Source organism: Wyeomyia smithii, chromosome 2, assembly GCF_029784165.1.
Source record: "Wyeomyia smithii strain HCP4-BCI-WySm-NY-G18 chromosome 2, ASM2978416v1, whole genome shotgun sequence".
Classification (NCBI taxonomy): domain Eukaryota; kingdom Metazoa; phylum Arthropoda; class Insecta; order Diptera; family Culicidae; genus Wyeomyia; species Wyeomyia smithii.
In genome coordinates this window covers 162,440,098-162,464,287 of record NC_073695.1, presented here as the reverse complement: position 1 = coordinate 162,464,287, position 24,190 = coordinate 162,440,098, and the positions used below count along the sequence as shown (strand labels likewise).

General features: G+C 39.5%; 1 protein-coding gene across 3 annotated transcripts in view; it reads right to left on the bottom strand.

Moving 5' to 3' along the window:
- LOC129726019 (ubiquitin-like modifier-activating enzyme ATG7) overlaps nt 1-22,225 on the bottom strand; it is a 134,279-nt gene extending 112,054 nt beyond the window's left edge. Inside the window, exon 1 of one of the 3 annotated variants that reach the window (XM_055682565.1) lies at nt 22,059-22,225. In XM_055682565.1, the coding sequence (XP_055538540.1) occupies nt 22,059-22,084 (26 nt within the window). In that variant the 5' untranslated portion in view covers nt 22,085-22,225. Of the gene's footprint in view, nt 1-21,275; nt 21,305-21,999 lie in introns of those variants that run through there. The other 2 variants (XM_055682563.1, XM_055682566.1) reach the window with 2 other exon arrangements.
- Between the last annotated feature and the right edge of the window lie 1,965 nt (nt 22,226-24,190).

Here is a 24,190-nt window from a genome sequence, read left to right as displayed (position 1 = left end):
TGTCTTTCTGAAACTAGCTTATGCAGTGAAAATTTATATGATATTCTGCCTGAGCAAGAAGCCAGCGAAATTGAAATGTTCGAAAGTAAACTATTCAAAGTGAAATTTCTGTAAAAAAGGAGAAAGTTCCACCTATTGTGGTAACTATTGCTTCTGAATTTAATATTTTTAAAAGAGAACTTTGTGGTGAAAAGCATATCACCCAATGCCGTGTTTGCCAACGTTATGGCCATGGTTCAAAGTTTTGTAACATGGACCAAAAATGCCTCATTTGTGGAGACTCTTCTCACAAAAAGGACACATGTCCTGTGAAAGAGAGTAAAAATTTTCGCTGTGCGAATTGTAACGGCAACCATATGTTGAATTTTTATCAATGCCCAGCCCGTTTAGCAATTGTTAAGGCAAGGCAAGGTAAACAAAATTCAAAACAAACTTCAAAACAAAATTCTCCAAGCGTACCAGTGACGCATAGTTTACCTACTCCTTTGCATACCCGTTTAACTTATGCACAGGTTACAGGTAGTTCGAACATTATACCGCCAAATGTTGGTAGTTCGAAAATGACCGTTGGTATGGGTAAGCAAAACACGCTAGAAAATAATTGTACACCTATTACTCCAGCAAATATTGCTGCCGAAAATATTTTTTCTAATGTCAACTGCCTGGGGCCTATTACGGCAGGTAAACATTCTTTTTTGCAACAGGCAATGTTCGATCTTATGAACGCTATGTTGCAGGCAAAATCAATGTGTGAAGCCATTCAAATAGGCACAAATTTTACTATTAAAATTGTTTCTAATTTAAAATTTAGCAATGATTTTAAATAAAACAATTAAAATATTAAATTGGAATGCTCGCTCATTGAAGGCCAATGAGAATGAGCTTTTTAATTTTTTAACAGTAAATAATGTGCATATTGCAATTATTACTGAAACATTTTTGAAATCTAACATAAAATTAAAATATGATCCCAATTACGTGGTTCATAGATATGATAGGATTCAGGGTTCCGGCGGTGGAGTTGCGATTGTTATTTATCGCCGAATCAAACATCAAGCGCTTCCCCATCTTGAGACGAAAGTTATTGAAACTTTGGGAATTGAAGTTTAAACTGAACTTGGATTTTATTTATTGCCGCAGCATATTTACCATTTCAATGCACACGCGAGCACAAAAAATATTTTAAAGGTGATTTACAAAAACTCACCAGAAATCGTTCGAATTTTTTTATAATCGGCGATTTTAACGCTAAACATCGTTCATGGAATAATTCTCAAAGTAATTCCAATGGCAAAATTTTATTCAATGATTGTTCTTCAGGATACTATTCTATTTTGTCTCCGAATAGTCCTACATGCTTTTCTTCTGTAAGAAACCCTTCAACAATTGATTTGGTGCTTACAGATCAAAGTCATGTATGTAGTGATTTGATCACACATGCTGACTTTGATTCTGACCATCTTCCAATAACTTTTTCTTTATCACATGAATCAGTTTCAAACCCTATGAGCTCTGTTTTTAATTATAACAAGGCTAATTGGGAAAGCTACAAAACTCATATTGAGAGAAATTTCAATAATGAGCTTGATTTGCAAAACGAAGTGAATATTGATTCCGCTTTGGAAGCATTAAAATATGCAATTGTTGATGCCAGGAATTATTCTGTTCCAAAGGCTCAAGTGAAATTTGATTCACCAATAATTGACGAAAATCTTCAACTTCTAATTTGTTTGAAAAATGTCCGCAGACGTCAATATCAACGTTCTCGTGACCCTGTTTTTAAAACTATTTATAAAGATTTACAGAAAGAGATTAAACATAGATTTACTCTTCTGAGAAATCAAAATTTTGAGACTGAAGTAGAAAAATTGAAACCATATTCAAAACCTTTTTGGAAGCTGTCGAAGATTCTTAAGAAGCCTTCAAAGCCTATTCCAGTTTTAAAAGATGGTGAACGTTTTTTGTATCCAACAAACAAAAGGCTCAAAGACTTGCTCAGCAGTTTGAGAGTGTTCATAACTCAAATTTGAATTTTGTGAGTCCAATTGAAAATGAAGTCACACGTCAATTTGATTTAATTTCTTCCCAGAATTTTTGACCTGCAGAAATAATTGAAACTAACTTGAATGAGATTAAATCAATTATTAAAAATTTCAAAAATATGAGAGCACCTGGTGACGATGGAATCTTCAATATACTAATCAAACATCTCCCTGAGAGCACAATGGAATTTGCTGTGAAAATTTTCAATTGCTGCTTCAAAATTGCATATTTTCCCAAATTATGGAAAAATGCAAAAATTACTCCAATTTTAAAACCGGATAAGAACCCAGCTGAAGTTTCAAGTTATCGACCAATCAGTTTGCTTTCTTCAATAAGTAAACTGTTTGAGAGAATTATTCTTAACAGAATGATGTCACACATCAACGAAAATTCAATTTTTGCAAATGAACAGTTTGGATTTCGCCATGGGCATTCCACAACTCATCAATTGCTCAGAGTTACTAATATGATACGAGCTAACAAATCTGAAGGTTATTCCACTGGAGCTGCTCTTTTAGACATAGAAAAAGCATTCGACAGTGTTTGGCATAAAGGTTTGATTGTGAAATTGCAAACTTTTAATTTTCCAATTTTCCTAATCAAAATTTTAAAAAATTATCTTACTGATCGAACTCTGCAGGTTGTCTATCAGAATTCAAAATCTGATAGATTTCCTGTCAGAGCAGGTGTACCTCAAGGTTCAGTCTTGGGTCCAGTCCTGTACAACATATTCACTTCAGATCTTCCTGATTTGCCTCCAGGATGCACAAAGTCATTGTTCTGCGATGACACAAGCATTTCCGTAAAAGGAAAAAGTCTTCGTGTCATATGCAGTCGATTGCAGAAAAGTTTAGATATTTTTTCTTCCTACTTGCAAAAGTGGAAAATCTCTCCCAATACTTCTAAAACTCAAATGATAATTTTTCCGCATAAGCCTAGGGCTTCTTTCCTCAAGCCAAACAATAATCACGTTGTCAAGATGAATGGGGTTATTTTAAGTTGGTCCGACAAGGTTAAGTACTTGGGACTAATTTATGATAAAAAACTTATTTTCAAAGAGCACATTGAGAGTATACAAGCCAAGTGCATCAAATATACGAGATGTTTATATCCTCTCATTAACAGGAATTCTAAACTTTGTTTAAAGAACAAACTTTTGATTTACAAACAAATTTTTAGACCAGCAATGCTTTATGCTGTACCGATCTGGTCAAGTTGCTGTTCAACAAGGAAGAAAACACTCCAAAGGATTCAGAATAAAATTCTGAAAATGATTTTGAAGCGTCCTCCTTGGTTTGGTACACTCGAATTACATAGACTTACTGGTGTTGAACCATTAGAAGCTATGTCAAATAAAATTATTAACAATTTTCGACAAAAATCGTTGCAATTCTCAATTGCTACGATAAGCTCTCTTTATAGCCAATAAGTTAGCAATTAAGTTAGTTGTAAGTTTACTTCCCCTTTTCTGACAAGTAGGTTTAAATCCCTACGAATGATAAGTCCTAATTGCGAAAGCAAACAAATCCTAACAATTAAAATTACAAATTTCTAACAATGTTGAGAAGTCACCATTTGTGATTGGACACACATACTCATTATTTACTAATATTTATCATAAATACTTAAGCTACTAACAAATCCCCCCTTTAAAAAAAAAAAAGCTTCTTGTCGTTCAGGGTCGTTGGCCGTCCGGAACTGTGCTTTCTTTCGATGCTTTGATCGTTGTCCAATTGTGTCAAGATATTGTAGATGCCGGAACGGGCATACCCGGCGTCTACAAAGTGCCGCATGATGTTCGTTTTTGAAGTGGCGGGGTACCATTTTTACCGCAAACGTTAACCTTTTGGAAAAGATGACGTCCGTCACATTTTTCGAATTTCTGCAACAATATCTCTGGATCATAATAAGCCTGAACACGCTTAAAATTGACTATATTAGAATGTAATTCGATAATGGGATGTAAATCGACGGTCACGCTTTTTAAATCCTTAACTGTATGAAAAATGCAAAATTCTGAAGTACAAATAACCGGGAAAATTATTTGAACGAACCGGGAAAAAACCGGGAATTTAATTTCGAGTTTTGAGTGGCCACCCTGCTTAACGTTTGTTTTCAGTATAATGTGCACTTTCATTGAATATCTTACATTGTGTGTAAGCATTTTAAATTTAATTTTGATGCCATGATGAATTTATGATCGGTAGGCAAAATTTTGCCGGCAGCACTCACCTGATGGTAACCAAGAATATCGGACAGCAATATCGAGTCGCAATATCGAAATATCGATAATATCAAATGCGCCAATATCGGTCAAAAATATTGATATTGTGGCGAGCGAATATCGATAATATCAAATATCGATATAATATCAACAACCCTACTCGAAACTCAATGTTTCCAAAACGTTCACTTTTTGGAGCGTCAAGGTTTTGCGTTCGTGATGGGTTCCGGATCAAAACGTCAGTTTTTGGTGACATTGAGTTCCAGTCCAAACTTCTTCAGACAAGGGCCGATGAGGTTGAGTAGTCTTGGAATCTGTGCAGGGTCTGTAACGATTAATAATATATCGTCTGCGTACACTCGCAGGCATGGTAGCTGCGTCTGGCCTAGTTGTATTTCCGGCATCTGTTGTTTTAGTCGTTGGAGCGCTTGGTCAAGAAGGTACACAAATAGTTTTGGTGACACCGGGCATCCTCGCCTCATTCCTGTTACTTTATTGTATGTTTCAGTTCTTCGCCCGAACCACTGGAGCGAGGTACGTTCGGTGAGACATGCGGATACGATTCTGTTTATCAGGTATGGGGGCACGCCCAACCTCGATAACGTCTCTGGTCCACACCCGCAGCTGTGCCGTTACGTAGGCTTAAGCTGAGACGTTCTACGTCATGCCATGTTGGGCCTGAGTTAATTGGGGATGGAGTCGGCTCTGGAAGCAATACCACTTCCCCGTGACTTGCGCTGGATTGCAGTTTCTCCTCCCACCTTTGGCTTGAGATTTACGTCGATGTACCCTGCGTAATTTTGCGGCGATGACGTTTCAAGTAACGAAATGTTAGACGAAGTCTTTCTAAAACTGGAAAGTTTTCTATGTTTTCGAAGAACAACTTAACTTTCTCTTCCTGGTGGTTTTCGTACGCTTTGCTTTTCCTTTTTCGAGCATCCCGGTACTTTCTTTTGAGTTCTGCATCATTTCTGTTCGCTAACAGCTCACGTTGAGCCTTTTCAAAGTCGCGACCGCATTTTTTTCTGGGAGTTGATGGGGACGTTGATTCGTTCATCGTGGTTGACGCAGTGTCTAATATTGCGGTTATGGTAGACTCGATAAGCTGGTTCGTGCTACCCACAGTGTCGTCATTTTGGATATCTAATTTTCTGGTAAGTACTTTAGAGAAGCGTTCTTTTGCTGCAAGATCGGTTGTCAGAAGAGAGACTTGGTAGTTCGGTTGTCCAATTTTTCCGGTCCTTCCATCCTTGGTGTTAATGTTGAATTCTCTTTCTATGGCACGGGGGGTTTCCGTTTTTGCATTCGGTTGACGATGACGTACCGTCCGTAGCAGCATGCGGTGATCAGAGGATCCTGCTGTCTCTTCCACCGCTTTACATTTTGGCCGCTGGAATCGAGGTATGATTGGCATAACCACATGATCAATCTGTGATTGGTTTGTGCCTCGACTCCATGTGCGCAGGACACTAAGGCATGGCTCAAACGAACTGTAGAGTTTATAGTTGTAGGCCTGAAGGATGTCTTTGAGTCCATCCCCGTTCGCGTTATCCCAGGGATGATATAAGAGTTTGCCAACATTTGGTCGTTCAGCTGGTAGCAAGTCACGGTAACCTACGTACGCATTGAAGTCACCCAACATTACGACATTCAACCGCTGCATAAACTTGCATTGCTGCACAAACTTGTTTATGCTTGCATAAACAGAGATTATTATGAGTTGTTCACCAAAAATTGGTAGAAATATGGCGCATGAGTTGTCAGATATCCGTTGGAATTTGTATTTTGGCACCAAATCTCGTTTAATCGCGATAGCTGTTCCTCCGCCCATTCTGGTGTTGTTGCCTGGCTTTTTGACATTAAACCACATGTACGATGTGGTTTTAATTGTGCAGGTCGCTAATCGCGTTTCCTGTAAAATTGCTATCGCAGCTCTGTTGTCACGCAGAGTCTGATCAACTAGCTCTCTGTCGCTTCCTTGAGAGCATCTGGAGACGTTCCGAGTCGCTATCGTGATGGTTTCCGACACATCAACTGCACTTGCTGTTGTGCTCTGAATGTCACTATGTTGTGTCACTTCGTGTGTGTCTGTTGCTGCTGGCCCTCGGCGTTCGGTGAGTAGATGGTGGATTGGAAAAGGGTTCTGTGTAGGTGATGAAAAACCGGGTGTTGGGTTATGGCGACGCTTGACTCTCGGAGGTTCGTCGTTTTCAAGCAATCTTATTACGCTGTCGTAATGATTGTATGCACCGTATTCGTTAAATCTGTGAACTGTGCTCAGGTCTCGTTGGTTTCTCGCTCCGGGTTCTCCTATTGTTGTTATGCTTGCATTTTCTGAGTACATTTTAATATTATACTCGAAAATGGCAGCCACCGCTCTGATACTCTCTTCTCCGCCCCAGAATACAGGTGTTGCGAGGTTGCGCATGTAGTGTTCGATGAGTTGGGCTGCTGACATTATGCCGTGTAGTTCTGGAAATATTACTTGGGCTTGTGCCGTCAGTTGCTCTTCGAAATTCCCTGCATTCGAGCGATAGTATTCTACCACAAAAGCTCGGAGACTGCGGGCGTGAAAGTTGTTAAGCTCTATTGCCGAGAGTGATTGCCTTATTTGGTGTGCTAGTGATGAGAACAGGCAGTTTCCATCGCCAGGGATTCTGCAGACCACCAGCGTTCCTTCTCGTACATCAACCATTTGTGTTTCCATTTCGTTTTTTCTGTTAGCTATTATTGTTCCGCTTCTAGCTACTAACTTAGGATATCTGTTAAAGGTTTAGTAAAGTTAAAAGTTAAGAAGGTGATATTGGAAATTGTTGAGTATGACATGTCATACGGTTTCGCCCTCCGGATGCCTCGACGGCACACTCACGCTCATCTTTTTAGTGCCAGCCAGGGGGGGACTTGGTCCAGTACCCATTGCGTTCCTTATCTCTATTCCTCTCACCTTTTCACAACATTGTGATAAAATGGGCGGAATGTATTTTAATATGAGATAGTTATTGCAGACGACTTTCACTTGTGAAACATCGACAGGTAATTGGTGGAAGACCACCTGGCTCCTCATAGCATCATGCTTAGAGGCGGGCCGGAAGAGTTGGTGAGCATTACCCCCCCTCCCCCCCTGAACCGATTGTTTTTTTTTTTCTTCATCTATAGTTTATTTGACACGGCACAAACACAATTCAATGTTTAACGGCGCCAATTATATCTGGTAGCTTACTTTCTAAAGTATCTTAATAACTAAAAGCAAATTTTTTATCCTCGCTGCCGACTACGAGCTGAAACTAAATCTAACTTAAAGCTATAATATTTTGCACTGGCAATAAAAGCACTGGTTTACTGTATGATGGTTTTCATTGCCATAGGTAAGCACATGTTCCGCTGCTGGGCCAAGATATTACGGACTGGCATATTGGGTTGTCTCCCTCGGGTCTTGAGAGTATCGTGCGGGTCTGATTGCTGTTTCCGGATCCAGGGTCTTAACGTGTTCTTGTCGTTTGGTTGGATGTAGGCGGAAGGGGATAGGACTAAACTGGGGCGTGGATGGATTTCAGGAAAACGTATATAAGGGACATGTAGGATAGGTCACGGCTCGCCAAGACATCACGAACAGGAACAGCCGGCTGCCTACCTTCGGCCTGCAGGGTGTACAAGGCATGACCAAACAACGTGCTCTATGTAGTGATAACCTTCACCACAGGCACAGATACCACTCTCCCCGAGCCCAACACGACGGAGATGCGCGTCAAATCTATAGTGATTGGACATAAGCCGGGACATCACGCAAATGAAGTCCCGACCTACATCCAACCCCTTGAACCACGGGTTCGTCGATACCTTGGGGATTATGGAATGTAACCACCTTCCCAGTTCCCCCTTGGTCCAAGAATTTTGCCAACTGATGATCGTATTCTGACGTACAAATGCGAAAAATTCATTAAAGGCAATTGGTCTTTCATAAATATCACCGTTTGTTGCGCCCACCTTAGCCAAAGAGTCCGCTTTCTCATTACTCGGTATCGAGCAGTGAGAAGGGACCCACGCTAAGGTAATCTGAGTAGATTTTTCGGATAAAGCACTCAGATGTTCCCGTATTTTCCCCAGGAAATACGGAGAGTGCTTAACATCTTTCATCGATCGGAGAGCCTCAATGGAACTGAGACTGTCCGTAAAGATGAAATAATGGTCCGTGGGCATTTTTTCGATAATCCCTAGGGTGTACTGAATTGCAGCTAATTCTGCGACGTAAACAGAAGCAGGATTATCGAGCTTATGGGAGACGGTTAAATTGTTATTGAAGATACCGAAGCCAGTGGACCCATCAAGAAGTGATCCGTCAGTGAAGAACATATTGTCGCAGTTGATATTTCGATATTTATTAGAAAAAATTTTAGGGATATGCTGCACGCGTAAATGATCCGGGATTCCACGAGTTTCTTCTATCATGGATGTATCGAAAAACACAGTAGAATCAGAAGTATTTGATAAGTCGACACGATTTGGAATATTCGAAGAAGGGTTAATATTTTGGGACATGTGATTGAAATACAATGTCATAAAACGGGTTTGAGAATTAAGTTCGATTAACCTTTCAAAATTTTCAATCACGGGACGGTTCAAGACCTCACATTTGATAAGAATACGAGAAGACAGGCTCCAGAAGCGGGTTTTCAATGGTAGTACTCCAGCTAAGATCTCCAAACTCATCGTATGGGTCGATTGCATGCAACCCAAAGCGATACGCAAACAACGATATTGTATTCGCTCCAGTTTGATCAAATGTGTGTTTGCTGCGGAGCGGAAGCAGAAACACCCGTCCTCAATGACAGACAATATCGTTGTTTGGTAAAGCCTTATAAGGTCTCCTGGGTGGGCTCCCCACCATTGTCCGGTTATTGTACGAAGAAAATTCACTCTTTGTTGACATTTTTTCATCAGATACCTCACGTGACAACCCCAGGTGCTTTTAGAGTCGAACCAGACACCAAGATATTTGTGTACCAAAACCTGAGAAATCGTTTTACCCATTAATTGTGTTTGAAGCTGAGCAGGTTCATGCTTCCTAGAAAAAACTACTATCTCAGTCTCCTCCGGAGAGAATTCGATACCTAGCTGTAAAGCCCAAGCAGACAAATTGTCCAAGGTATCTTGCAATGGTCCTTGCAAATCGGCAGCTTTGGCTCCTGTAACAGAGATTACACTGTCGTCTGCAAGTTGTCTTATCGTGCATGAATTTGCCAGACATTCGTCGATGCCATTTACATAAAAGTTGTAAAGAAGGGGGCTTAAACATGAGCCCTGGGGAAGACCCATGTAGCTAATGCGAAAAGTTGCCAAATCGCCGTGCGCAAAATGCATGTGCTTTTCGGACAACAAATTGTGCAAAAAATTGTTCAAAATTGGAGAAAATCCTTGTCGGTGAAGTTTACCCGAAAGAATGTCAATAGAAACGGAATCAAAAGCCCCCTTAATGTCCAAGAACGCAGACGCCATTTGTTCTTTGCGAGCATGCGCCAGCTGAATATCTGTTGAAAGCAACGCAAGACAATCATTCGTCCCTTTGGCACGGCGGAAGCCAAATTGAGTATCTGATAGTAGACCATTTAATTCGACCCAATGGTCTAAACGACGGAGTATCATTTTTTCCATCAATTTCCGGATACAGGATAGCATTGCAATCGGCCTATAAGAGTTGTGATCAGAAGCTGGTTTCCCTGGTTTTTGGATGGCGATCACCTTCACTTGCCTCCAATCCTGCGGTACAATGTTTTGCTCCAGGAACTTATTGAACAAGTTCAACAAGCGCCTCTTGGCATTGCCGGGTAGATTCTTCAACAAGTTGAATTTGATTCTATCTAACCCAGGCGCGTTATTGTTACAGGACAGGAGGGCAAATGAAAATTCTGCCATCGTAAAAGGTGATTCTATCGCGTCGTGGCCCGGAGACGCATCGCGAACAATGTTTTGCTCAGGAACAGAGTCCGGACATACTTTCCTGGCAAAATCAAATATCCACCGACTTGAAGACTCCTCGCTTTCGTTGACCGTTACGCGATTCCGCATTCTTCGGGCTGTGTTCCAAAGAGTGCTCATCGATGTCTCCCTCGACGTCTCGTTCACGAACCGACGCCAATATCCGCGTTTCTTTGCTTTAGCCAAACTTTTAAGCTTGGTATTAAGCTCCGAATACCGTAAATAGTCGCCAGGTATACCTCCCTTCTGGTAGGCCTTAAACGCGTCGGATCTTTGCGTGTAGACATCGGAGCACTCTTGGTCCCACCACGGAGTGCGAGGCCGTTCTTTGATCGTTACGCCGGGATATTTCTTCGTTTGGGCTTGCAACGCGACGTCGAGAATCAAGCCCGCGAGGAGGTTGTATTCTTCAAGTGGTGGATGATGTTGAATCGACTCGACCGCTTTTGAAATCATTTCCTTGTATAACTTCCAATCGACATTCCGTGTGAGGTCATACGGAATGTCAATTGGTCGCATGCGAGTCGACCCGTTATGAATTGAAATAAGAATAGGCAAATGGTCGCTACCGTGAGGATCAAGGATTACCTTCCATGTGCAATCCAACCGTAGCGACGTCGAACATAAGGATAGATCCAAAGCGCTTGGGCGCGCTGGAGGTTTCGGGATACGTGTCATTTCACCGTTGTTTAAAATAGTCATGTCGAAGTCATCGCAAAGGTTACAGATTAAAGAGGAGCGGTTATCATTGTATGGGGAACCCCAAGCCACGCCATGAGAGTTGAAGTCTCCCAAAATCAAACGTGGCGAGGGAAGAAGTTCTATTAAATCAAAGAGCAGCCGTTGCCCAACCTGTGCTCTGGGAGGAATATATATTGAGGCAATACAAAGCTCTTTACCTTGTATTGTCATTTGACATGCGACAACTTCGATGCCTGGTATCGAGGGGAGGTTAATACGATAGAAAGAATAGCACTTTTTAATCCCTAAAAGTACTCCTCCATATGGGGTGTCTCGATCAAGGCGAATAATATTAAAATCATGGAAGTTGAGATCAATATTTGAAGTAAGCCAAGTTTCACAAAGGGAAAATGCATCGCATTTGTTTTTATTTATCAAAACTTTAAACGAATCAATTTTTGGTAAAATACTTCTACAATTCCACTGTAAGACAGAGATAGAATCCTTCATATACGCAGTTGAATTAGGCATCGAAGGATACAATCGCTGCAAGGAGGGGCCATTGGGCAGTCAACTGCTTCAAAAATGATCTAACTGTTGGGAGGAATGCTGTAAGAAAAATTTTAATTGGATCGGGTATATTGAAATTTTCAAAAATCCAGTCCACAATATCAGAAAATTTCACTAATCCAGAGTTTGTTTCATCAACTGGATGTGCAAAAGGAACAACTGGGGTTTTAGATGTTCCTGGCAGTGCTGCGAACTCCTTCTGGGACTTTAAATTTGCAAGCCCAGGAGGAGTTTGCTTCGGTTTTTCCGCTGCACTGTTTGGTTTGTTCGTACTTTTCATTACACTTTGGGAAATCTTAGGACCTTTACGGGGAAGTTTAGGAGAAGAAACATTTTTCCTCTTTCTAGACTTCCCAGGATTGGCATAAGATGTTCCCGCTGATGAATCGTCAGAATCGGTTTCATCGGAGGGCAACAGTTCAAAGGGGTTCGATGTTATGGTAGAAGTGGTAACGGTCTTCTTCAGCATCTCAGCGTAAGAACGCTTTGAACGCTCCTTAAGTGACCGCTTGATTTTATCTCTGCGCTGCATGTACACCGGGCATGTGGAGAGCTCATGCTGGTTTTCCCCACAGTGAATACATTTTTCAGCATTAACACTGCAAGAATCTTCCGCATGAGTCTCCCCACACTTGCTACATCGTGCCTTATTGCAGCAGTAGGCGGCTGTGTGGCCTAACTGCTTGCAATTGGTGCAATTCATAACACGGGGTACATACAATCGCACAGGCAGACGAACCCGGTCGATCGAGACGTGGCTAGGGAGTGCAGATCCGGCAAACGTAACGCAAAACGAGTCTGACGGAGTGTAAACTTTTTTACCGCCGACGAGAGACATGGACCGCAATTGCTTACAATCCAAAATCTTCGCCTGTGTTTCGGTATTTTTGAAGCAACCGGTTGCGCTTTTTAGGATACACTCGACAGACAGACTCGAATCGGTTATGACACCGTCGATCTCCACGTCTCGTGCGGGTATGTAAACGCGATACTCGCGTGTGAAGAGCTCAGAGCAAGCGATAGCATTGGCCTGTGCCAGATCACTGACCACGACACGGAGCTTGTTAGGTCGGACCTTGGAAATTTCGGTCACGGCCTTGTACCCCTTCGTCAGGTCTTTAGAAATTTGCAGTATGTTTAATCGCTTTGAATTCACTCCTACCTTTGGACGAAAATAAACAGTATAGCTGCCCTGTTGAGATCCGTCCGGGTAAAGCCTGGGGCGAGGGGGGACTGGAGAATGAACAGGGGAGGGGGTAACAGAAGGGTCAGGGTCAGGGGGGTTCGGGGATGGTGGCACGGGAGAGGGAGGGATCTATATCCATCGCGCTAAATGTAGCGCACTAGCGAACTAGCGCCGACAAGAACATGTACCTCTTTACTTCTTCCTTCCAGCAGTGGTTGTCCGATCGTTCGAAGCTGCACCCAAAGCCACCAGCAGCACCAGTACAGCAGCACCAATACAGCCACCAGCAGTGAGCCGGGTGTGAGATCACTCAGCACAGCGACACGGACTCGACTGTCAACTGATGGCCTTGAATAATACACTCTTTTGTTTGGCTATTCGTACACACGGACCGGATTGTAATAGAACGACCACTTTGCACGTCCGTTTCTGTCGAGTGTTCGACGCGGAATGAACCGATTGTTTGTATGCAATAATAATCGCTTGAAATCCACTTTATTTTCAATTCATATTTTAGCATAGGAAACACTCTTTAAATAGTAGGAAATGCATGAACAGTAATTTAGACATATCTAAACACCACCAGTTAAGATTACGACAAATCTCAAGCTCTACGAGTTTTGTATCACAAATTCGAAAAAGAGGTAGTGTGATCAAAGTCACCCCAGATAACGTTAGGCAATAAGCTCGCATGAAGGCGCATGAGCAGCGATGGAAACGAAACGATTATGATCCGATTGTCGTTTTGTCCCAAAGTGTACAGATTGCGATGTGTTCAAGTAATGAATAAACTTGAATCCTCTCAGTACGTAACAAAATGTTGATGCATTGCTCACTCGGGAATAATAAATACATAACTAGACTATATACAGCTCTTAGAAGAGAATGATCCGCGCAACTCGTTGTGTTTTTTTCTCCGTACGTGGCTCGTCGCACGAGGAAAAACGATAGCAAAAGAGAATAATAAACTTGACTTGTCCCCTTCGCATCACAGTGACGCAGTAGCAATGATGTGGTATGGTGACGGCGGGAGGGAGAAATATTTTAGGCTATCGGACTACTTGGGCACCGGTTGTTTTCAGCAGGTTTGCTACACCAATTAATGAAAAACTGTTGGAGTAGTGTGAAACATGATATTATATAATATTTTTTTGTTTTATTCATTTAAAAAAAGGCTGCTTAAGCAGGTAATACAGAAATTAATAGGTACCAAACTTTGCTATTATTCAATTAACCGAATTATCCTACGATAAGCTTGCGGTTATGCCGAAGAATTTATCTAACTCTTGTTTTGGTTATGATTTGGTGAATGGAACATTTTCCTCATATTAATTTCAGAGGTAGTGCTAAGAGGAGAGAGAGAGGAGGTGGCTACCTGATATAAATAAATTAAAAAAAACGCAAGCTTGGCATAATTTGCGTGATTGATAGTAGACATTCAAATGCTTGAACCTATCTCCTAAAACTAAATTCTTTTTAGTCGTATTGAACTAAGATTTTTAGTAAACATAACAATAATTCTTTTCAAGCAACAATAAGTTTCAGGGTACCTACGTGTAATATTTTATTTTTTTATCGTCTCCTTTCGGATTGACTTTTTACAAAGAATCACTGCGTTACTTATTGTTACGTAGGAGGGAGGGAGGGAGGAGGGGGTAGTAGAGACAGTTACGTAACTATCATGTTTGCTCGAAATTGAAAATTTCGGAGGGGGATCAGACTGATTAGTGGTAAGTAATTTTAGGGGGGGGGGGGTCATGTCGAACGCTACCTATCGTTACATAGGAGGGGGGGGGCTGAAATATAGATTTTCAGCGTTACGTAATTTGTAATATAACACGTCGATGTTGCACCATCATGTTTCATATCAGAGCAATTCCATCACAAAACCGGGCAATCAATTTAGTCGACCATTGCAAATACAGTGATCACCCGATTATATCACCCCCTTGATGATGTTTGGAGTGATAAAATAGGGAAAGTGATAAAATCGGGAATTTTTTTTTTATTATTATTTTGTTATAAAAGATGGTAAACCAATAATTTAACACGTAAAATCAGCGATTTTAATTACTACAAGAAATCGAATCATATGAAAAAGCAGTTCTATCCGTCTGTCTGCTTCTCTGATCCTTATAGACGTGGGAACTACTGTACTAATCGGCGTGAAAATTTTTATGCAGGGGTTTTTGAGGCCGGAAAAGGTTATTAGAGTATCTCGAGACCCCTTCCTCTTCTTAAAGGGAGGGCTACCATACAAATATAACACAAACTTTTACGTAACTTAAAAACTAATCAAGCAAATGGAACCAAATTTAACATGGTGAGGTTATTAGGAGTAAGAAATATGTCAATGGTCACTTGACACCCCTCCCTCCTCTGGAAGAGGGAGGGCTCTCATATAAGTAAAACATAAATTTCACTACTAGTTCGTAGGATAGGTACTAGTGTTTGCATAAAGCTGTGAAGTTGTTCTGTTAGTGTCATACATATCTCAAGCAGCTCAAAAAATTAGTTTCAGCTATTTTCTAAGGTTACGGAAGAGGGATCAGAAATGACCCAAAATGTGTTTACGTGGTTTACTGATAGCCCTTTCACAAAATATCTCTTCAATACATTTCAAAACACATGAAAATTGAGACTTTTTGTACTTTTTCTTCATTCGCCCAGAAGCAGAAACAAATCGATGACGTACGTAACGTATCTAACAGTCACAATCCCTGGCTTTGACCAATGATTTTAAAAATAAAAATTAATCAAGGATACTGTCTACAGACATTAAAAGACGAAAGTTTGTATCTTAATTGACAGTGGAACTAGCACTTGTAAATAATTGCGAGATTCGGAGATGGTGGACATACAATATTATATGACGATAAAATTGGGTGAAAAAGGTGATAAAATCGGGTACTGATATAATCGGGTGATTACTGTATTTTCATAGCTAAAAAAAATCGGTTTTCGATGGTTTTTGATGCCAAATGACTTAGAAACGCATGAAACGTCGAGAATTGGTGTCATCTGAAAAAAAAAAAATTTGCAAAAATCGACTCTCTGGGAATTAATCGTTTTTTCAATTGTGGAAGGCGGAGTTTAAAACATTTAGAATTTATTTAATGAAATTGATTGCTAGTCTCTCGAAATAGCCTGTATAATGATATACACTAGAAGTAGCATCGAATACATCATAATTCATAATATAGTGAAAAATGAGTATAAAATAAAAAAGCACTTCGGTTCGTTTGATTGGTGTGACGTCTTCGACAAAGTTGTAGATAATAATTCTGTCTTTCCAAAAAAATACATTTAAAAAAACCATTTATTGAAAAATAAAGTAAGAAGAAAAATTAAAAAACAATTATGTATTCAAATGAGCTCATTTTTTAAAAATCTGATTTTTTAATAAAACCTACAAAAGATTTCCAAAACAATGAAACCAGTCCGACCATTTAGAAGTTAAGAAAAAAAAGTTATCGTTTTTTGAAAAAAAAAATTTTTTTTTGAAAAAACAAATTGTTTGAATCGTTTTTTCAAAAGGAATATTTTTCTAGCATAGAGCACTGTATGAGGAATTAAGAATATTTTTACAGTCAAAAAGGTTTATTTGATTGTCATAGTGTACCTGGCAAAGTTGTAAAAAATAACTTTGTACTTCCAAAAAAGATGTACCCCGTGAAAAAAATAGCTTTTTTTCTGATTCTTCCATGACCGGTTTCGTTGTTCAGGTAATCTTTCGAAGTTTTTATAAAAAAAAATCGATTTTTTTCAAATGGGCTGTTTTGGATAATTAATTTTTTATTTTCTTTTAATTTGTTTTCAAAAAATCAATAATATGTTTTTACAGTCTATAATTTTTTGGAAGACAAAACTATAAGTTACAACTTTGCCGAAGACGTCACACCGCTCAAACGAACCGTGTTGGCTCTAAAAGTATTTGTAATCATCAATACCATCATAATAGCATTTTTCAATATGAGTTGTGTTTCAAAAAATTGAACCTATAGCACAAAAGGGCATTTTTTGCCTATAAAACGACTATACAAAGTTTCAGCCAATGGGCACGTTCACGTTCTGATGATGTAAACTTGACAGAAAATGTATGGTTGAACTGTCAAAACGACGCAAACTCAGAAACAACGAGTCAATTGTGTTGCCTATTGATTGAGATCCCTATACTCTCATTATCACTGAATAACATCCACGTGATGTCCACGGTCCTTACAAAAATTTTATAATTCATATGGGCATTTGTCCACGGGGGGAGGGGGGGGGGGGTCAAAATCGATAAAAATCTGTCCACGTGGTATGTGGACGGCCCCTAAATAAAACGAATAAATTGTATGGTACAGCATTCGCATAAACAAGTACAAGTGTCCTAGAGAGTATATTTTTCAAACAAAATCAAAAAAACATATTCCATCAGTATTTACCGTTTCATGTACTTTCAAGACACTTGGAATAGAAAACATTATTCAAATTCCATGCATTGCCCGTGTGTGATTTTGTAAATGACATGAAAGCATTCAACATTTTCCGCGAGACACAATCTTAATTTTGGTTGAGTTATTTTTTGTTTTGCACAGAGTAGTTTTTTGAAACATTTTGTAAATTTGTTTTGAAATATCTTGCCATTTTACATGGTATTTTTTCCAATTCAACATTGCCACCCTAACGACAATGATGTAGCAAATATTATATTTTCAGGAATTTTTCTATTGGTATTGAGTGAAAAGAGATTTTTTTCTTTTTATACTCGATTTTACACAATATTATAAACCACTCTATGTCAAATAAATGAACCACCCTAATGAAACATAATGTATTCGATGCTAGTTATAGTGTATATCATTACACAGGCTATTTCGAAAGACTAGCGATCATTTTCATTAAATAAATTTTTAGTATTTTGAACTCCGCCTTCCGCATCTGAAACCGCCATTCTCTACTGCGAAAACTTGCCGAACTTTTTGCGGATATGTTAACCTTTTCTACCTTTTTGTCCATCCTGACACACGTTTTATACAAGCAAGATCTCTAAACCAACTGGGAACTTGAACCTGCCACCAAAACAATCTCATTATGGGAGTAGGAGACAACACACTTTTTTTTCACTCTCTTTTTGACCAAAATCTCAATCATTGGCTGAATGATCATGAATTATCTTTGTTCATCATATGTACATATTGCGACTAACCCCATATACTCAGCTGTGCACATTTAGATACAGATGTTGTTGTTAGCAGTCACGACAAGAGGCGAATAGTGCGAAGGAAGAAAAAGAGAGTACGCCAGCAGGGATACTATATACATGGTGCTCCTTTGCAATCCTCGTAACTCGTCTTACACATAGATCTGCTTGCAAATGTGAGAAGAGTAAATGTATATCGCACACTGACAGCGATGTTAATGCATCACAAAGGAGATTTATATGTATTCAAAAATCGCTAGAAACGATTTTCTTCCATCGCTGCGCATGAGTGTAGCGTTTCGAATAAGGACGAAGATTTTTAAGGATTTTTCTTCGAAGAAGTCTGTTTGTCTGTGCCTTGATGCTACACTCCGATTTGGAACTCCACCTTCTGTTTATTATACACAGACTTCGCAGCCAACTGTTTAGTGTACAGGACAATTGCGGGCCAGCGTTACGATCCTACTGACACTAAAGCCTGTAGTACACTCAGAGATGCCAGATATACAGACAAATCTGTATTATACAGACTTTCTGTGTTGCGATACAGACACGCATAAGCCTACAGATTTTATACAGACATTTAGTATAATACAGATATTACACAGATATCTGATATTCTACATAATGGTTTTACCAGTATACACAAAAAAACGAACACAAAAACCAAAAGTCACTGTAGCCGTTGCTGGAAAAAGTGAACTAGGAACTGAACACTTTGCTGAACATATTAATCTTGCGTTTTTGAGAGTGAAATCATGACAACGGGAATCGAGTCAGGCTATCGGGGTTTTTATCGGCCCCGTGGGCACTAATCTGCCTGTTTCGCCCCCAGTAACAAACAGCTGATTTTCTCGATCGATTGCCATGCAGGTTATATTGGTGAAAAGACCGTTTGTTCTATTCGGAGCAATATCCAACGTTGAAGAATTGCTTAAAATGTCCCAAACCTTGAAGGTACTGTTTTTATAACCGCGAGACTTCTGCCACCATGTATCAGTTTAGCTACATTACGACGAACGACGATTTTTATCACGGGAAAGACTCTTACTTCTATGTGTTACTTAGATTTAAAAGATAAATTAGTTATCGATTAATCGACCAACTATGATAGACTCGAAAAAGAACAATCAAAACAAGCAATAAAACAAAACAATCTGACAGGTCGACAAATAATTAGGTATCAATGTATCGGTAACTTTTTTTCGCAGCGGTATACAGACTTATACAGACATTTTTATGGATTATACAGACTTGCCAAAAAAAAGTCTGGCATCTCTGAGTACACTCTTTGACCGAGCGTCAATTATTTGTCACTTTTTGACAGATAAAAATTTGGTCAAAGATAATTATTTGTCACTCTCCAATTTTAACATGGGGCAAACACGGGCAAACAGGAACCATGATGTCAAATAAATTTGACCATTATGTCAGAAGGTCAAATATTTGACAATTAGACAAAGAGTGTACTACAGGCTTAAGAGTCTTCTCCCGAGCCGAGACTCGAACTTGCGACGCCTGGCTTGTTAGACCAGCACCGCGCGCGAAAAAGCATCTGTCACTCGTAGCATCCAACTGTTTGTCCTTAGTTCCTCCGAGGAAGCAAACGCACGTTGGCCGAAGCGGTTTTTTCGAAGGCATGCATCGTATTTTCGGTAATCACGATATTTATCGACCGAACGAAATTTTCAGCTAAACGGTCACAGCGAACAAATATTTGGGTATACAAACTACGCGAAGTCACAACATTCCGAAAACAATTATAGACACTCGGAAATACGACATTCCAAATTTTCTTCGATTTTCTTTGTTGTCGATACGAGTGATACCTGGCTATTAAAAATTGGCATAGTTTCATGCATCCAAAGCCTTAATAATTTGAAAAAATGTAAATATACATATTGTGATTAAGATGTAAAAGTAAATCATACCAACATGAATCAATTTTTGATAATGGTAGAAAGGGTTAAGATTAAACTTAAAGTTCAATCTATGCATATTTGTATCTTATAGTGAGTATGCCTGGAATTTCTCCTAGAGTATTTTTTTTCGTTTTTTCAGGATAGTACACATGAAATTAAAAAAAAATGACACAACCAGAATTTATTATAATTAGATAGGGTTACCATTTCCTTCAAGCTATGAATGCATGAAACTTTGCCAGTTGTTTTATCCTTTGTAGGTATATTTGTTTAATTATTCGAGAATTTGGAGATAATCGACGCGATGAATATCGTAAATAATATATTTTTCGCGACAAAACATCGTAAATAATCGCGATAAAATTGAATTATTCGCAATTAACATCAGGAATGTACGCAATTGACGCTGGCTCAACATAATAATAAAAATAATTAAAATATTTAAACAAAAAGAATAAAAATGATAAAAAAGATCATACACAGTATAATACAATGTAAATATTGGAAAAAAATCAGAGCAATGATCATGAAAAAAACATATTTACATTAACACAAGAGTTATCAACTACAAAACATTTAAAGTAGAGGTAAAAAATAATAGGCAACTGTCGTAAAAAAGGTTACTTTTAATTTATTGTAAAAGATGGAAAAAATAATTAGAAATTAAGAACAAAAAGTAAGAAATGATAGTTAAAAAGAATTAATAAAAGTTTAATGTTAAAAGTTGAAAATTCAATATAAAAGTAAAAAGTTAAAGGTAACCTTAAGAAATTAAAAAATAAGCAAAAATTCTAATTTAAAAATTTGAAAATAAAGGTTTAAAGGCATAAATTTAAAGTTAAAAGATAATAGTTAAGCTTTAAAAAGGAAAAATTAAAAAAAAAACAAATTTTTAACCTGTAAGGTTTGAAGTACAAAATAAAAAAAAATTAAAGTTGAAATCTAAAATTTAAAGCAAATAGTTAAACTTAAAGAATGCAAGTCAGAAAAAGGAAAGCTTAAAGTTCAAAGTAAATCAAATTAATATTATTAAAACGTATATCCTTGTATATTTACATGAGAAGTAGGCATCGGAATCATAAAAGGAGGATATGTGTAGAAGAAGTTAAAGGAGGGAACTAAAACAAGGCGAGATTGGTGAGTAGTATGGATACGGATACATATGAAATACACGGAGCGTATGATTCATGTTTTTCTCCATAAAGCCCTGAGAAATGTTTAATGCGCCCTTCTAACGAACAAACCATCAGGCAAGTTCAGTTTGTACGGCGAAGTTGTTAATTAGGTAACTTGATGTTTATGTTGGAGGGGATGTCTTCACTAACCGTGGAAAGCGCGTAAGAGAACATGCTTACGGGTCCGCCCAACCCTTTTTGGCCCTTCGGAACAACGTATGAGTGAAGGTTGCCGAATTAGCAAATTCGATTCTACAGTCAATCTTCTTGCATCCGTAGGCATAGCCTTGAACTGATGGTGGCTAATACTTACATACATACATACATTAGATAGGGTTACCATTTGGTCGGAGTTAAAAATTAGGACAACTTCTTTGCGGCACAAATTTGATGTAAGCTTTTTTTTGTTGAGATATCAATAAATAAAACATGTTATCTGATATTTGCACTACTACATACGCCAAAACGCACATTTATTTATTTAACGTATTTCTCGGATGATTCAATTCTGCAACTTTGATTTATCAGGCGTTAGTAGATACTTAAACACGTAAACTGTTTGACATTATATTTACCAATTGTCAGATGTTTAACGGTTCCAACGACTAGACAATTTCTTCCGTCAAAATTCAACCAAAGAAAAAAATCGTTCGAAAAGAGTCCGTTTCTTTCCGGAGTCAGAATGAAAGTATTGAACAATCTTCAACATTTCTCAATATCCGGCATCATTCGGAAAAATCAGGACAAATGCTAAAATATGAAAAATAAATCAGGACGCTTCAAGCGGGTCTTAAAATCAGGACATGTCCTGCTAAATCAGGAAGGATGGTAATATGGTATCCCTATATGTAATTAGAACTGCAGGCAGCTGGCATATAAGTTTTTTGATGAATGTGGAATATTGATAAAAGTACTTATACATTAGTGTTTTCGGCTCAGGTCGCGTGTAAGTTTTAATGTTGGTGACTCGAAGATCAGCCCGGCAGCTGACTTTGAAAGTTAGCTTGATATGTCGTCAGAAGACAAATTTTACTCACACATTGAATGCAGTACAGTCAATCTCAGCAATAACTCTAGAGTTTTCACCATTGCTCACCAATGCTCGAATTGATTTCGGACCATCACTGAGTTTATCTATGTGTAGCTTTATGTCTGCTAATTTATACCAGAAATTAGGATGCACAAAAGATTTCAGAGGCACAAACTTTAGAATAACTTTATCCTCCATCCTTTGTTATTCAGTCTGACTTAGCAATGGGCAAAATCGATCCGATTTTTGCAAAATCGATCTTTTCGGGCCGATCCATCGATTTTTTGAATCGATTTCTCTGCGCGCGATCTTCTACTGAATCGATCCTTTGGATGGCAAGATCGTTTTTTTTTTCGCCTGAAAAATAAATGTGTGCAAAACGGATTGAAGACAATAGTGATTGCATTTATAGTTGCTAACGTAATCTGCGGCCGAATTCCGAGAACACTTATTTTTGAAGAGAAGAAAGTTTCTTCATTGATAGTATACAAAATTTTTTTCTTCTCGGAAGAAGTGTGTGCTCGGAACTCGGACACTGATCTGAAAAATGTGTCAATTTTTTACCGGGATGACCATAGTTGAAGAATGGGCTAAAGTTCAATAGACATGAAACCAAGGAAAACGTATTTCAAATGTTCTTGCTGGTTAAAAAAATTGTCTACGTCCATGACAACTTTTTTCATGAGTATGTCACCACCCCCACAAGGTTCCAGAATATCCAGCTTTCCACGAACGGTAATGGCGGATAGGGCACGCTGCCCATTTTGACGTTTTCTGTAGGTCAGGGAAGCTGGATAACCTTGTCGTCGAGCTGAAAAAGAACAATCCGCAGCCAAATTAAGTCCCTCCAGTATTTTTAACGCAGTAACCATTTTTTTGCCTACCACCACGTGTTACCGACTGGGATACGAGCAACCAAGGGAAAACTGGTGAACCGGTGGCAGGCATGGGGAAACCACAGCACTCCAATGCGCATGTGGCCCATCTGCTAATAAACACACCACGCAGGGCATTTCGTATTACCCTTCGTCGCGAGCTCAAGACAAAACACTGGAGAGCCATTCGTAAACACGCCAACCGAGGATTTTTAACTTCGGCACATGAGACAACCGAGGGCTTGCAGTTTCGGGAAACACACAAGCATTAGTCGCCACGAAGAGATTGGCAATGGAACAATAATGAATAGTTGGATGTTAGCCATCGCTTACAACCACCTGTAATATTTTTGTGTTTGCCGAATCTTCTGAAGGGCTGTTTTATCTAGAACACTGCGGGTTTTTCGTTTTGTATACGCACTGAAGGGCAATCTCAATACCCTCCGTGGCATCGCTTGAAACACACACGCGGGTGGTGTGGTAGGTTTAGACATGTCTGACCGGTGGGAACTTGGTCGTATGCTGACAGGAAAGGGGTAGTTGTTCTCCTTAGAGAGCAGCTTGTCTGAACCCCACAGGCTAGGGGCGGCTTAAACAGCGACTGATCTGAACCGAACGGCTGAACTATGAAATGGGGTGTCTCGCCAGCTACACTTAAGGCGGCAGCCCCGTCACGAGACTAGGCATCGCAGCCCTAGTAAGGCAGCATACTAAAATAAACATACTACGAAGAATCAAGAATTCAAAACGAACCGGAACAAAAGGGAATGACCCAACCGACGAAATAAGGACGACGTATAAAGGTTGGGACATGTAACAGTAGATCGCTCAACGCCCCGGATGTCGACTGGATTCTGCTGGATCAGCTAGAATCCCGCCACTTCGACATCGTTGCGCTCCAGGAGCTTTGCCTGAAAGGAGAGAAGGTACGGTGGATTTGTGACCGCAAGGCAAAGTACCACCAAAGCGGTGGCACAACCAATGAGCTTGGTAGCGGTTTTATAGTGCTGGGCAGGATGCAGAGTCATGTGATGAAGTGGCAGGTTGTGTTTGTTTAGAGTAAAAGGTTGGTTCTACAACTACACTATTCCCAATCTGTACTGTCCTCACGAAGAGAGACCTGATGCAAAGAAAGAAACGTTCTACGCACAGCTGGAGAAACTACGATAGCTGCTCGCGTAGAGACATCAAGATCGTCATTGGGGACATGAACGGAAGGAAAGACTTATATAAGCCGGTGATCGGCCCGCACAGCCAACTTCGCAGCTCCCCGCGGGCTGGCAGTCCAAAGTCCCTTGTTTCCTCGACCACCGTACAGCAAAA